Source organism: Dreissena polymorpha, chromosome 9, assembly GCF_020536995.1.
Source record: "Dreissena polymorpha isolate Duluth1 chromosome 9, UMN_Dpol_1.0, whole genome shotgun sequence".
NCBI lineage: Eukaryota > Metazoa > Mollusca > Bivalvia > Myida > Dreissenidae > Dreissena > Dreissena polymorpha.
In genome coordinates this window covers 2,803,168-2,819,879 of record NC_068363.1, presented here as the reverse complement: position 1 = coordinate 2,819,879, position 16,712 = coordinate 2,803,168, and the positions used below count along the sequence as shown (strand labels likewise).

General features: G+C 33.5%; 1 protein-coding gene across 1 annotated transcript; it reads left to right on the top strand.

The window, feature by feature from the left end:
• Nucleotides 1-2,674: 2,674 nt before the first annotated feature.
• Nucleotides 2,675-11,693, top strand: LOC127845085 (GTPase IMAP family member 9-like). Its single transcript, XM_052375773.1, has 3 exons — nucleotides 2,675-2,730; nucleotides 9,128-9,255; nucleotides 9,883-11,693. Exons 2-3 carry the CDS (start codon nucleotides 9,136-9,138, stop codon nucleotides 10,951-10,953), a joined length of 1,191 nt encoding a protein of 396 aa, XP_052231733.1. The 5' UTR covers nucleotides 2,675-2,730; nucleotides 9,128-9,135; the 3' UTR covers nucleotides 10,954-11,693.
• Nucleotides 11,694-16,712: the final 5,019 nt, after the last annotated feature.

Sequence of the window (16,712 nt, the reverse complement as noted above, 5' to 3'; positions counted from 1 at the left end):
TATTTACCAAAAAAGAAATAGATAAAGAAATGGAATGCATCATTCCACGGTTGCGTGCGCGCGTTTCTTTATCATAGTTTACATTGTGCAAAAATTGAAAAGCTTCTTTAATGAAAATCGATATGTTCAAAGACCGATGTGTAGTAAATATGCACATGTTGTCAGACAATAAAAACATCTTAAGCGAGGTTGATGTAACTTGATGTAAGCATACAATTGAACGCGGCGGGTTACATAAACTTTATTATTACTTTCACGAGACGAAAAGTTCGGTTGCAATGATTGAATCAATTAATGCAGCCAGATCATTGACTGTCCAAAAGATGGCAAAAAGATTCAAGTTTGAGGCAAACTTATTTATAATGGTTTAATATATAATAATTACTGTTCAATAATTGAAAACCAGTACATTGCTTAAATAACTAGTGAAAATAAGGAAAGATATCTTATTGACATATTATCTGTTACTGAACATTTTTATGAATAATGTTATTGATTATATGCTTTTAGGCAACGTATAAATGTGTGCAAAGAAACAAATAAACAAATTATGTTCATAATATTAAATTAAGTTGTGTCGATTTTTGTTTTTTTGTTTTCGAATAAATATGAAAGCATTGCTTAACAAACATTTTTTAATTTATATTATCTTTTTCAAAAATGGTCATTCATGCTTTAGTTGATTTCCTAAACGATAATTAATTCTAGCGTTGAAAATGTTTTCAACAAAAAATTCACTGCTGTTTGTTTAAACACATTTTAATCACCGTAAGAAAAAAGTCATTAATTAAATACTTTGATTAAGTCGATAGTTATAAATTATAATTATATTGTAAGCGTAAATGTATATTTACATTGTGGTCTTTTATTATTAATAAAACGTATACATATATTCAACTAATAAATTTTATTCTATTTAAAATCGTGAAAGCCAAACAACTTATTTGGCATAGTAAATTTAAGTATTAATAAGAAACATATTTTATCTATGCCAAGTAGAGTATATCTGATGGTTTCAAGGTAGAACTCCGTCTTATTGCGCTTAAAAACTTCAAAATAATCGCGTTTGTCGAAAAGGACGTATACTACTTTCGGTTTTAAAAGCGGTACTGTTTGAAAAATAATAAATAACTTGCTAACTAGGCTAACGATATAATTGTATCTATGCCAATTAGAAAATATGTGGTGGTTACAAGGTAGAAATCCTTTTTTGCGTTTTAAAGCTTAAAAATAATTGCGTTTGTCGAAATGGACGTATACGTATAGAAACCCTACGTTCGGTTTTAAAAGCGGTACTGTATGAAAAATAATAAATTACTTGCTAAAAAGGCTATAAATTTAATGACAATTTTGCACAATTTCTAATTGCATCTATTTGTTTTGATTATTATGTATTTCATTTCAAGGTCAGAGGCAAAGTGTGTGGCTTTAATATCTCTAAAAGCAATTGACAGAATGTTTGTGCACTTTGGAATGCATACACATGTATTAGGGTGCTCCCAAAAAGATGAAAGTATCAGGATATTGATTACAATATGCAATATGGGGTGGTGGCTACTATCAGCATATGCCTAAATATATAATGCAGCTTGTATACAAAAACTTAAAAAGCGTTGAGCAAGACCTCAATGTTGTTATTTCCAGTCATTTTTACAGCTTTTCTCTAATGCACATATCATATTCCGATCACTTAGCATAAATGCAGTGTAATAGATAAACATGATACATATAGGATCATGCATGAGGGGTCGTTTTGTATTGAATTTATTAAACTCGTCATCTATATAAAGATAAAAACGAGGCTTGGTTGGTTGGTTGGACGGACGGACGGACGGACATAAAGACAGACAGACAGACAGACAGTCAGACAGACAGCCAGACAGCCAGCCAGCCAGCCAGCCAGCCAGCCAGCCAGCCAGCCAGACAGACAGACAGACAGACGGACGGACGGACGGACGGACGGACGGACGGACGGACGGACAGACAGACAGACAGACAGACAGACAGACAGACAGACAGACAGACAGAAGACAGACAGACAGACAGACAGACAGACAGACAGACAGACAGACAGACAGACAGACAGACAGACAGACAGACAGACAGACAGACAGACAGACAGACAGACAGACAGACAGACAGACAGACAGACAGACAGACAGACAGACAGACAGACAGACAGACAGACAGACAGACAGACAGACAGACAGACAGACAGACAGACAGACAGACAGACCAGACAGCACAGACAGACAGACAGACGACAGACAGACAGACAGACAGACAGACAGACAGACAGACAGACAGACAGACAGACAGACAGACAGACAGACAGACAGACAGACAGACAGACAGACAGATAGATAGATAGATAGATAGATAGATAGATAGATAGATAGATCTAAAAAAATCTAAGATTATTGTGAGATAAATGCGCTTTTGACAAAATAATGCACCATTATTGTATTGTGTGTGCTTTAGTTTCCGCATTAAATGCGTATAAGGCTAACAATAACGCGTTTCGCAATAACATGTACTTTTACACACTTGGTTTAATACATTTCAATGCTTTATGAGATTCAAGATTCAGAGTTGTCATTTGACTCATACGTAATTTCTAAAAATATACCAAGCCCAAAATAGAAACAAATCATGCAACTTTCGGAATCACAACGTTTCCAACTCGTGATTCCACTTCATTCACACAAAATGGCTACCGGAGGGCAGCAGGTATTTGCTCTCTTTATACTTAAATATTTTGTGTAATCATTCACCAAGTAAATACGATAGTTTTGTTACAATTTATAGGAATCGTCATTAGTTGTTAAAATAAATATCATGTTTATATCATTTTTGTTTTCAATTTGCTTTTATAGGCATACTACAATGTTTGTATGAATTTTAAAATATATTGCATACCTATTGAGATATCTTTTATAAACGGTTTAAGGTCTACTTGCGTGGTACAAATACGTATATGTGGCCGCACAAGCGATTTGACCCATTTGGCGCTGACGACATTTCAGAGAAAAATCAGGAAGAAGTTAACGCACTGTTTTGCGCGATATTTTCTCGCAATTAATTTTTTTAAACTCTATCAAATAGGCATGAAATGACATGTCAGATCGCATTAGACGAAGTGAAAATTATTGGCAGTCGTTACTCAACATAATTTTGAGTTTATTGTAACCTAGGACAAATTTACGAGTATTTCATCCACCGTTTGACCTTGTCAACAAACACTCACACACTTCCTGTTGGATTACACGGTATGTTTATTTCTTTTTCTATGCAAAATATCGTATTTATTGTGATTAAATGCCGTCATAATGATGACATTATACCTTTACTGCTATCATAAATAATCTTAGAATGACACTTTTTAAATTTTACTGTAATGGGTGAAATATTGTTAAAATTGCATTTTGTAAAGTAAATAGTTGTCAATTAAGTTTTACAATTGAATAATACAGGGGGATAATTTGTCACACAGTCATTGTTTTACTCTTACACTTGACACATTTCACATTACATTTTTTAGGCCTTCATGAATCCATCAGCATCAAAACCAAGCTAGCAGGCCACACAAAGTTTGCTCCTGACTGGCATTTTGGTTTTTGGAAAGTGAAGTAGAGGGCGAGTGATGCAGAGACAATGCAAGACATTGCTGCAACCGTACAATCATTGAGGTCGGGTCATAACATTCAGCATCTTTTGTCTGACACGGATAGTCCGGTCCAATTCTTTGATTGGCGGTCACACCTTGAAGCCTCATTTAGGAACATAAAAAACATTACTAAATACCACCATTTCTTTGTTTCCAGAGATTAACCCGGTGTTTTGTATTGTAAGCAGTATGCTGACTCTATTGAGGAGTGCTTTGATCTGTTGAAACGTCCAATAAATAAGAATGCCATGCCTCCACTCAAGACTATTCCAGTGCTCCCTTTAGCAAGGCAGTGGTACTTGTATGATCACATTTCCAAATTGTTCAGGTCTGAGTCAGCATAAGAGAAAACATGTCCAAACCTCTTATTCCAAAGTAATTGTTTATTTGGAATGTACATTTTTGAAAAATTGCTGACAATTAAGGCATTAATAAATGTTGTATATAGGGATTTTTGTGCAGTACAGTATTATTACAGTTATGTTTTCATGTATTGTTGATTTGCCTGCAATGAATGGTTAAATCTGTCAATGTTTCATTTTGATGTCATTATTATGTAAACTTACATGCATTTCAAGTATTGCCCATGTTATGTATTTTTTTGTAAATAAAAATAAATATTTAAAACCCAGGTTCATCTTTGTAAATAAGCAAATAGTGCTTCATTGCATTGTTTCTTATTTGTTAACCAGTTCATTGTTAGAACCTCTTCTTTATATGAATTAGTTATTTATTCGGTTCATACTTATATAACAATGTTATAGAGATAACAGTATAAATGTTATTTTAACTGAAACGAAATATAACATTAAGTCATACACATTGACTTTGCAATGATGTTTTTGCCATTTGTTATGTATCAATGTAAGTACATGGTACAATTTCGACGTTACTAATGTTGAACCAGCCTTTATATGAAGGCAAATTTTTATATTGTACAATATTAAGACAAATGGCTACCATGACGACCAGTTTTTTTCTTCAAATTATTAAAAGCTTTTTGTGGACTTGGTTTGTGGATTTTGTGTATAAACATGTACTTTGTATGCAAAATGATTTTGTATAACAGTGTTTTACATTAAGTACTTACAGTAAACATTAATCAGTTTTGAATTGTCAATAATTAAAACAACTCCATTCGTTTGTTTCATTTTATGCATTTTCACATTTGTTAATAATTGTGTACACATTTTCTATAATTATTCATCAAGATTGGTGTGACAAATTTTATGTTAAATGTTTAAAACATAGAAAAAACATAATGTGGAGATCAAATACCAACATTCAAATAATGGTAACCATGGAAACCATTTTGAATAAAAAATAAAATGGTGCTTTTAACAATGTGTTTATATGTAAACATGTTTAAACTATTTTACTTGTGTATACCGTTACTTGAATACTGCTTAAAATGAGTAGTATATGAGCAATAAAAACAAACTCATTTTAGACTTTTGCACTTTATTAATTTCATACACTGTGTTCACGAAAAAGACTGTATAATGAAAAATACTAGGAATTTTTGCACCAAATTTCATATTTGAATTCCCCAAACTCTACTCTACCAGAAAATGATGATATCTCAAAATGTCATTTTTGACCACATTGGTCAAAATTGCTTGTGCAGCCACATATATGTTTATATTGAATACACTAACTATTCGTTTTTTGTCTGCATTTATTTCATGTAAAAACAAAACTGGATAACTTAATCACGATTTAATAGCGGAGCGGCTATTTCAGAATTTCTGGATGCAATAAAACGTTATTGTAATTAAATGCACATGTTTTTAATATATTTTGCTTAATTAATAAGCTTGTATGGTGTATCTTGTATATAAACAAGGTTCGAATTGTTAAATCATGTGTGCACCCACACTTTCACCGTTGTACACTGTGTAGACTCTTAGATGTCGATAGATCTGCGTTGCGAAAGACCTTGGTAAATTGGCAATAGGCACTTAAAACGTAATTTGACACCCAGCTTGAATAGATTGGTGAACAAGGGACAAAATTGTCACAAAACCAGGTTTTCATTGTGAAAAAAAAAAATCTGATAAAGGGAGAAAACTCAAACTGAACTTTTGAAATGAACAAACAAAATTAACCCCCTTTGTAAGTTTGTTAAAAAAAATTAATCTATTTTTAGTCGTGGCGACCTTGACATTGGAGATATTGACGTGATTCTTTCGTGCGACACACCGTCCCATGATGGTGAACAAATGTGCCAAATGATTTTAAAATCTCACAATGAATGACATAGTTATGGCCAGGACAAGCTCATTTATGGCCATTTTTGACCTTTGAACTCAAAGTGTGACCTTTACCTTGGAGATATCGACGTAATTATTTCGCGCGACACACCGTCCAATGATGGTGAACAAATGTGCCAAATGATTTTATAATCTGACAATGAACGACATAGTTATGGCCCGGACAAGCTTGTTCCGCCAGCCCGCCAGCCCGCCAGCCAGCCAGCCAGCCCGCCAGCCAGCCAGCCAGCCCGCCCGCATTCGCCAATCTAATAACCAGTTTTTTCCTTCGGAAAACCTGGTTAAAAATATGAGTGGTTAAAAATTGAATTACCTCAGTGCATTTCAATTGATCTATTACTTCGTATCGTAATTATCTGTTCTCCAATCGCACGAGCGATTGTCATACAAAATAAATGGGATTATTTTTGTAAGTGACAGATTAGTTTTATATTTTAAACATTCCAGCTTAAATCTCACCAACACACATACTTTATTGTAAACTCGTAAACGCTGTCGAAAAAGGAAATCGCAAATTGCTTTAAAAGGTGCTGAATATGAAACGTTCGACTATCTTCTTAAAATATTAAACAAATGTTTTAACATAATCTTAACTGCGTTATACGTGTAAAAATATACACGCCAGATACTTTGTTCATAAGTGTGAAAAACAAGTTTTCACACCGACTTGATGTTTTCCTACAACCAAAAATACGAATGAAAGAGCAATATCATGTCTGACGTTTTGATATTTAAGTTTATATTTTCTGGAGCATTGTAATGACCCTTTACATTTTACAAATAAAATGCATTTCTCTATAACACTATCGTTAATTTAGACTTTCAGCATTCTGCTAGGAGAAACGTGTTACAAATAGTGTGTTAACGTTAACCAATAACGTCGTCATGGATATAGCGAGAGTGTGGATAAGCCATTAAATGTTATTACATTTCTGCATTTTAAAACTATTAGGCATTTTTTTATTTGAAAAGATGATTCTTAATCGGACATTATAACGCTAACGGCATGTAAAGTTCTGCCTGTGTGTTACATGTTTGAACATTATTAATACAATTTAATAAAAGATTAGCGTGCGTTTACTTACAAACTATGTCCCAAAAGTAAGTACAGTGACTCCGCGTTTATCCGGACACGTCCGTTCTGGCAGAAATTTCCGATCTATCGAACCAGTGCCGTTTTAATAGTAAAATATCAACCTTATGACATAATCCTTATGTGTATGTACATTCGCATACTTATTTTGCATCAAGAATGATATTTTCTTGTTACGCAGACATTTAAAAAATCAAATGTTGTTAAACAATTTAAAATACAAAAACGCGTAACCCGTTACCGAATTTGAGTACATATACACACATGACGTAAAGGATTGCGAATGTTACAATCACACAGTAAGCGTTGATAGCTGAGTATTGAATCGATTGTTCGTTGTTGTATACACTTTCCATGAAGACTGCGTGTATCTCATGTAATACTGCCGCAAGAAAAAAAGACGTTGCCATGGCTTGCACGCGAGCTGTAAGCTGGTGACGTCACAGAGTTACAGATCATGGGTGTTGAAGGCAAATGAAAATAAAACATACAACTGCAATACTGTTAAATAACCCTTGTAAAACAGGTCTCATGCAACAGAATATTAAAATGATTAAAATAGCGACATTTAACGTTGGCTGCGTTTTAAATGGATTGTTTAAATAATCCTAGCACAACTTGTCACACATAACAAGCTCATTTCGTAAAAATAATCCGTCACTTTTGTTTGGCGACATTCCTCGATGGATCAGTCTTCAAGAACAGTCATCATTCTCCATGCGTCTTAATCAATCGCGTGTTCAGCTCATTAAAGACATTAAAGAAAATCAAACATCTAAACAAATGTGTCATTTAAGATGCATTGTGTAATGCCGACATCAATTAATTTTTAAGACAGGGTCGAATCATGTTTATTCACGCCTATTAGCTATCACACATTAAGCCTAAAACAACAATACTTCACGCCTCGGTGATTGCGTTTTTGTTTGTACGGCGGATGGGCGATTAAGCCTCCCTGTTTGAAAGCATCCGGATTAACGAGACAAAATTACAGCTAAATACACAGATCGGTGTCGCGAAATCTACGTCCGGATCCGGAACGCGAGATTCCGGACTTAATGGGGTAAAACACTGCATAATAAATCTGCTCCCCTTGACTTCCGTCCGGATCGCGATATTTCCGGACTATCGAATTCCGGATAAACGCGGGCTCACTGTATAATGTAACAGGCACATAATAATGTGACATTACAGATGGTGCACGCAGCATACTCTTAAAGGGGCCTTTTCACAGATTTTGGCATTTTTTAACTTATTCATTAAATGCTTTATATCGATAAATGTAAACATTGGATCGTAAAAGCTCCAGTAAAAAATCAAGAATAAAATTAAAAAAAGGAAAAGAACATTGCCCGGACCAGGTTTCGAACCAGTGACCCCTGGAGTCCTGCCAGAGTCCTGAAGTAAAAACGCTTTAGCCTACTGAGCTATTCCGCCGAGTATACATGCTGAACGTATTTTATACGTTATACAAGCAATCTTCGTAGTTTCACAAAATTTAACGACAAAAACAGAACTCTCCAAATTATTCAATCGTTTCGCGTTGCAACGCTTTATAATTTTTAGGTTTTAAAATCGTCAAAAGATGCATATAATGGCTCTATTAGACCATGGAAAATGTTCAGTATTACTGTTTCCTCACAAATATCATAACTAAAACGAAAATTTGCGAATCTGAAACAACTTTTTTCAATTTTGTCAATTTACCAAAGCGTGAAAAGATCCCTTTAAAGGTAACATAATGTTAAAACAGACGACATTTATGTTTTATGACGGCGAGGAATGGATTGATGAACAAAAAGACGGTAACACATTGTAAAGCAGAATTTGAAAAAAGAACGGCAAAACAATTCAGTTCATGTATGCCGTAAAAATATATGAATTTATATAACTGACATTGACACGTATTATTAACATTATTAAAATTATTGATACGGAATATAATATTACATATGCATGCATTATATTTATTTAAAAGAATTGTATAACACATTTACTTTGCACCATGGAATACGTATTTTTGTTATTACAAAAGATAATAATATTCCATGAATATGTGTAAATTTAAAGGAGTCACATATTTTTATAACGCAGACATCATTATGCTGTTGGTGGGGCAGACCGGACATGGAAAGAGTGCTACCGGAAACAGCATTCTGGGTACAAAGGCATTTGTATCCAAGCTATCACCTGGATCCGTTACAGAAGAAATTCAACGAGCGGTATTTGTTATATTCAATACTATACAGTAATACAAATTTGATTATTTAATTTCAAAATGTACTTTTTCTGCTAATATGTGTGTCATGTTTGCAAAATAAAGAAAAGTCAATAAAAAGAATGATCATATATAACGCTTTAGTATTTATACAAGTAAAAGTTACACTCAGAGTTGTGCTACTGTTTTAATATCAACTTAAATATGTCTCGCAGTTTTCTGTGTTTGCATGCTATACAAAACACAAATAAAAAACTGGTGAATCACGATTAAGAAACACAAACAGAAGTTTTAAATGTACATTTGATTTATTTACATTTTAATCACTTAAGACTATTAAACAAAAAATAATGCTAACATGCTTTTTTTCTCAATAAATAGAAATTATCATAAAAAGTCAATTAAATATGCTATAAATGATCTGAATTAGAAACTAAAATAAATACGTTTTGCGAACTGAACGTCAAACGAAATGTTCATGACCATATATTATTTCATGTACACAGTAAATTTAAATTTGCTTTGTTCAACTAAATTCATAACACTTAAAATTAGTATATACTACCGGTCAACAGAACACCATATTAACTAAGTCGACAAACTTTTACTGTACATGTTCATTTAATTTTAGGTCGCTATAAGGAATGGGCGTCGTATTGAAATTGTTGATAGTCCGGGTTTTGCTGATACATCGAAAGGCATTGAGTATGTAAATGAGCGACTTGTTCATGCTGTCTACCAAACGCTTCCTGGGTTTAATGCAATTGTATTCGTCTTGACTCCAGAAAGGTTTACTGATGAACTGGTTAAAACCGTAAATCTATTCTTTGACTTCTTTGGAGAAGATGTTGGAAAATTTGCCTTCATTCTGTTCACACACATAAAATCAAAAGAGAAATTGAACGAATATATTGAAAATGCAGAGGAAAACTCAACGAAAAATGTGGAGGTTCTTTTGGACTTGATAGAAAGGTGCGGAAGCAAGGTCATGCACATCGACAATGGCAAAAAGAAAGAAAGGAAGGAAGCAATGGTAGATGAGATAATTCGTACTATTGACGCCAACACAGTTCGGACAGGTCAGCAATATTTCACCAACGCTCAGTTTGAAAATGCAAAACAATATGCAGATAGATATATTAAAGAGAATTATCCGACCAAAGGTCTTGAGAGTTATAATGAAAATGCCAAGGTAAAAACGAGAAATCAATTGGATGACAACAAACCCGAGAAAGATAGGAATAATGAGGACATTTCAGAAGAAAGGGGACTAGTGTTAAGAATGAAAGAGCGAATAGAAAGTAGAAGTACATTAATGCAAAATGGGACAGCAAACATTAACCCTGATGGCGTCCGAAGGCTTGCGAACAAAACATTAACACAAAATCAAAACGCTCTTGAAGAAATACATATTTCTGGAAGTGACCCTAAAACAACACGCAAAAGTCGAATTTCAGGAGCGTTTTTACAAGATCTTGATAAGAAACTTCTCGATGGCAGGACACGTGTAGATGCTGAGCAACAATCTGCAATGGCAAGTGACATAGAAACGGAGCACGGAGAGGGCAATCAAGTAAAAGGAAGAAAATACGATCCATTCAAAAAACAGATCAGAAACGATAGGGGTCTCTTTGAACGTGCACGTGGAGTATTTGAACAAACATTTCAAACATTGTTTCAAACATTGAAAAAAATATTTTGACGGTTTAACGGCATTTAAATTAAGCAAGATCAATAGGCAAATAGGGAACGCACTATTGTTTTTACTACACTATTAAAAGATAAGCAATTGTTTATCTAAAACATCAAATTTTATGTTTAGTTGTAAGTTTGTCATCCATTTTTATTGAAAGATAAGGACCTTTATAGTTAATTAGTGTGTGTAATCTTAGTATCCGCATATTTGTGAAATACTGCACCCTTTTATCAATAATATTAAAACCATAATTATGTGTAATGTAATCTCATCATATATTGCTTTAGAAAGCAATCATGTATCTTTTTGTTTTTTGTATGATTTGTTTGATTTGTTATTTTGACGTTTTAGTTGATCCTTAACTTGTATTAATAGAAATGTAGAATGTTTTTACAAATTGATTTCACACTTCCATTTTTTCCATGTAATGAAAGTGCTGTCATATTGTGTATATATCCAAGTGTAAAAAGACAAATAACGGTTTATTGTAATAACTCTTTTTATAATCAAAATATTTTGGCCATTACTATTTGTTTGACTTCTTAGTTCAGGACAAATCACAATGCTTGTTTGACAAAGCTGCGTTTTTATTTATTCTTGAATATCAGCTTTCACTTTAATATAAAATAGCAAATAATTATAAATTTACTTTATCCGGGCAGTTACTCGTTTTGCCATCCGTTATTTTATTTCCACCAGTATATATGTCCGGTACAATTGATAAAGCAATGTTATACAAAGCATAACATAATATAATATAACTAAATATGGGACAGTGCACTGCTTAACCTGTATCATGCTCATGCATATGTCTCTTGAGTATTTATATAAGCAATTGCATTAAAATTTATTTTATTTTATTGCTATTTAGTTTGTTGTGATGATATAAGTCGAATGTCTATGTACTCTTAAAAGTGTAATTAAAACATTTTATTTTTTCAATTGAGTTGTTTAAAACCGGTTTAAACCCCTATATTTGGCATTTACCGTTCTGAAGCGGTGATCTCAGTTGTGTTTATGTTTGTGCGTTGTTATGTCCATGTGTGTAGTCTAGTTCATTTGTTTTTGCTCTTGGCTAATTGCCATGAATACAGGACAACATGGTATGAGTTTTTTTGTCCTTCTGGCGCACGATATCTGTTTTTTATATTTATATACGCTAAATTTAAACCAATTAACCAAACTTCCAATCCTAAATAAGTTTTGCTAATATGTGTCTAAGTATCTCAAAAATGCATGCATTAAAATCAATCACTTCGCGATTATACAATTGTTTGTATATGTGTTGGAGAAATTTATAAACTCCATTCTCATTCACAATCCAGCATGGTTTAGAAAGTAAGAAAGCAATCAGTTCGAAGGGGAACCATTGTACAGTTGATATTGAGACAAAATTCAAACAGTATGTAACAAGCTATCAGACATGTTATGAAGGCAGCTTATTTGATTGATCAACTGCATTAGAGCACACACAGCTCTTTAATAACCGTTATTGGACTAAGGTAGAGCAGTAAATGCCACACGAGTGGTTTATTTTTTGACGAATGTAGCGGAGAAAAGTAAAAATCTTATCTGTTAACAAACATATTCACGTAGCATTCGTGTTTAGACTACCACAGTCAAATATCGTTGATTTTGGGTAAAACGTTCGAAATCTTCAAAGTCAAGGTCGAATTAAACACAAAGGTTACAACTCACCTACTCCACAAGAGTGCTTAAACTTAATCCCTTTGTACAATTAAAATGTTATACTAAAGAAGAAGTACACTTTATTAGTTTGTAAAACCTTTACATAATTGGCCTTACATCGTAACGTCTAGGTCGCACATACAAAATATCTTTCCCTTAACGTTTGCTTGATTGTTATACATAAACAAGGACTTCGACATTTTAAAATCATACATTAGTCAAAAGTCATGGTATTTACTTTTGCAAAGTACTAAAAATACATTGTTTCTATGTGGATTATTATGTTTAACAACTCTATGCAATATACCTTTCAAGTGGTTTTCAAAACATTTGTACTGGAACGTACTTGATATATTATTACAACATTTCGAATCATCAACATTTAAAACAATGAGTGAAATGCTGAGTCACATGCTATATGAAGATTCTTAAAATATGCAAAATAAGATCTTGTTTACATAAAACAATGTCTTAGAAAATGGATGAATGTATTAAAATTGGTATTAACGTTAATGTGTCCACGGCATAATAAAACTGGAAATGCACAAATATTTACAATTATTTATTGTAATCTTTGGTTAAAGTATTAATAAGCAAGGCAAGCTAAATAACACTTTTATATTTAGTGAAATAATTCTGCTTCATAAAAGTAAGTAAGTAAAAGACACTTTAATTAATTGCAAAGACTGATACCGTAAAGAAGACCCGCCAGTGTATGTGACTTTTCCCATGTCTGTGATAGTTGTGCTTTTATATGACATTTCTGTGTTCAGATAATAACACACGTAATTCAACTTTATGAACATTCTCGATTATAAATACTTAAAACGTTTAAGTGCTTTTGATTAAAATGATTGATAAGTATTTTATGTAATTTTGCTATTTTATGTCAACACTATCCATAGTAACATCCAAAAGTAACTAATATATGGGGACTGCATCCATATTTTAATATTGATTATTAGTGCATTAAATAAAAATTAAAGATAATTACATAACATTGTCAAGGTCTTGAGCACGATGCAAGCTTTAATGTTGCCTTCTTGTTCATCAAAATAAACAATTAACTCATGATATAATAAACGTTTAGAATAATTAAGATTTGTATATTACCGGTCTGCTTATTCAGTATGGCGCTTATAATAGTTTGGGCAAGGTAAAATGATTTGTCGGATTAAATTTTCCATGGATGAATGCTTCTAATAATGAAATGTTTTTTTTTTACTTTACATAATATATAAATGGTGCCTGACAATTGAGTTTTCCGGTCTTCAAATTCGTGTATAATTGAAGCCTCACCATATAATCGTCCAATTTGTAACAAGAACCTGTCACAGCGACGCCTAAGGTAGTAATATGTTTGTAACATTAAAATATTGAACCCTGTGCAATTGTCAATTTCGACCAAAGGGGTATTTGTTTTTTATTTTGTAGAGGCCCACAAGACATAAAATAATAACTAGTTTAGTCCTCTTTGCCCAAAGTGTGGATAAGTCATGCAACTTCTTCACCATTTTGGCCGGAACCGAGTCTTTGCCTTGGACTAGACCTGAAAGCAGTCAGTTATGAACAGTCACAACCGTCTCACATTGGCTTCCTGAAAGCAGTCAGTTATGAACAGCCACAACCATCTCACATTGGTTACCTGAAAGCAGTCAGATATGAACAGTCACAAGCGCCTCACATTGGCTACCTGAAAGCAGTCAGATATAAACAGTAACAACCGCCTCACATCAGCTTCCAAAAAGCAGTCAGATATAAACAGTCACAACCGCCTCGCATTGGCTTCCTGAAAGCAGTCAGATAAAATCAGTCACAACCGCCTTGCATCGGCTACCTGAAAACAGTGAGATATAAACAGTCAAATCCACATCACATCGGATACCTGAAAGCAGTCAGATATTAACAGTCACAACCGCCTCACATTGGCTACCTGAAAGCAGTCAGACATGAAAAGTCACAACCGCCTCACATTGGCTGTCTGAAAGCAGTCAGATATAAACAGTCACAACCGCATCACATTGGCTACCTGAACGCAGTAATATATAAACAGTCACAACCGCCTCACGTTGGCTCCCTGAAAGCAGTCAGGTATTAACAGTCACAACTGCCACACATTGCCTACCTTAAAGTAGTAGACATTAATAGTCACAACGCCTCACATCGGCAAACTGAAAACAGTCAGGTATAAATAGCCACAACCGCCTCACATTAGCTCTCTGAAAGCAGTCAGATATAAACAGTCACAACCGCCTAACATCGGCTACCTGAAAGCAGTAATATATAGACAGTCACAACCGCCTCACGTTGGCTCCCTGACAGCAGTCAGATATAAACAGTCACAACACTCTCACATCGGCTACCTGAAAGAAGTCAGATATAAACAGTCACAACCGCCTCACATTGGTTACCTGAAAGCAGTCATATATGAACAGTCACAACGCCTTACTGCGGCAACCTAAAAGCAGTCAGATATGACCAGTCACAACCGCCTCACATCGCCTTGTCCGATCCCTCGTGCGTTATGAATTACAAGAAAATTATGGAGTATGTCGTTTAATTCTTTGCCGAGAGAAGGTCGAATCAATCGCAATTTCGTATTGTTTTGTTTCAGTGATAGGGACTTGCTTCGTGCTTCTAAGTGTAGGTAATGGCGTACGGCGGCGGAATTTGATGATCTGTTCAACATTTTAATTCACATGGAATTTAAGTATCATGTCTTTTTTGCGTCTACACGCCTCTTATCGGTAGAAGAAATATGAAGATCATGTTTAAATTGAAAAGCTTAGGTTTAGTCAACAGACGTATATTCTTGTTTCTCTAGTTGGGTTTGAGAGATATTAAGAATTTCCTTTCAAGTGAAGATGTTATCTTCTCTTCCATGCGATATTCCGATAATGCTTTCAAAACAAGTAAAGCAGCTGCAATCTTATATTGTGTTATACGACTGTTTGCTGCATAAATACTCAAGCGCTTGGTTTTCTTAGCATTCATGGTTATTATAGTTTCAGTAATTAAATTATAGTTAATAACAAAACGTAAATATCAATTTCGCAAACATTTAAAAATACTTTCTACGATAAGCTTTCAAAGGGTTTATAATTATAGAGCGTTCAGGTGATAAGGAAGCTTAGACATATTACCGTTAAGTACGATATTCATTTAAGCCGAAAGGACTTATTCATGTGTTTTAAGATCGTCGCAATGTCCTTGTAGGCACGTTTTATAATACAGCGAAAAAGAAGAGGTTCAACACAGAACCCATGGATACACAATATACAACAGATTTACCTTAACATTTAAACATTTATTTAAAAAAATATTTTAACATATTTTCACTCAATTGATAACCAGAAGATTTATGAAACTATGCATCAGTGTGCATGACGATTGTCATTTCTAAGAAGATAGCAAGGTGCAATATAACGTTAATATACTTTTTCTTTGAATACCGACGAAGGAAAACTTAACATTGATACATCTTCATCTTTTAACGTAAATACAAAACACTTATTAAATGTCATATTTCTCAAACAAACACAAATGTATTTAAGCATCAATAATGAACGAGAAGATGACACATACAACCTTTGTTTTAGGCGAGCAATGAATTGACAGCGCGTCAAACAAACGGTAAGAAAAACCTCGATATTTCAATAATATTTATTATTATTTATTCCTTAAAAAATAAAACTTATGAAAAAGCGAAATTTTCTTATATTCATGTGTTATATAAAACTTGGTTAGTAAAAATACATGCACGTCTGTGATAATGTATTTTAATTCTTTTTTTTAAATATTAATTTAATTAAATTGAGATCGCATATTTTTGTATTGCTTGTAATAAAATATGTACACATAATGGGAATGGATACATTTATTTAGAAATCGGGAAGCAAATGACTGTGTGTTCCAACTAATAATTTTAGATAAATTTGTCTTGAAAACGGCACAGATTGAACATTTCTTAACGGTATAAATTTTGACATATTAAGCTAGCACACCCATAATGGGCACCTTTCCAAATATAATCTAATATATTATTTTCTAAATAAGCATCATTTCACTAAACAACA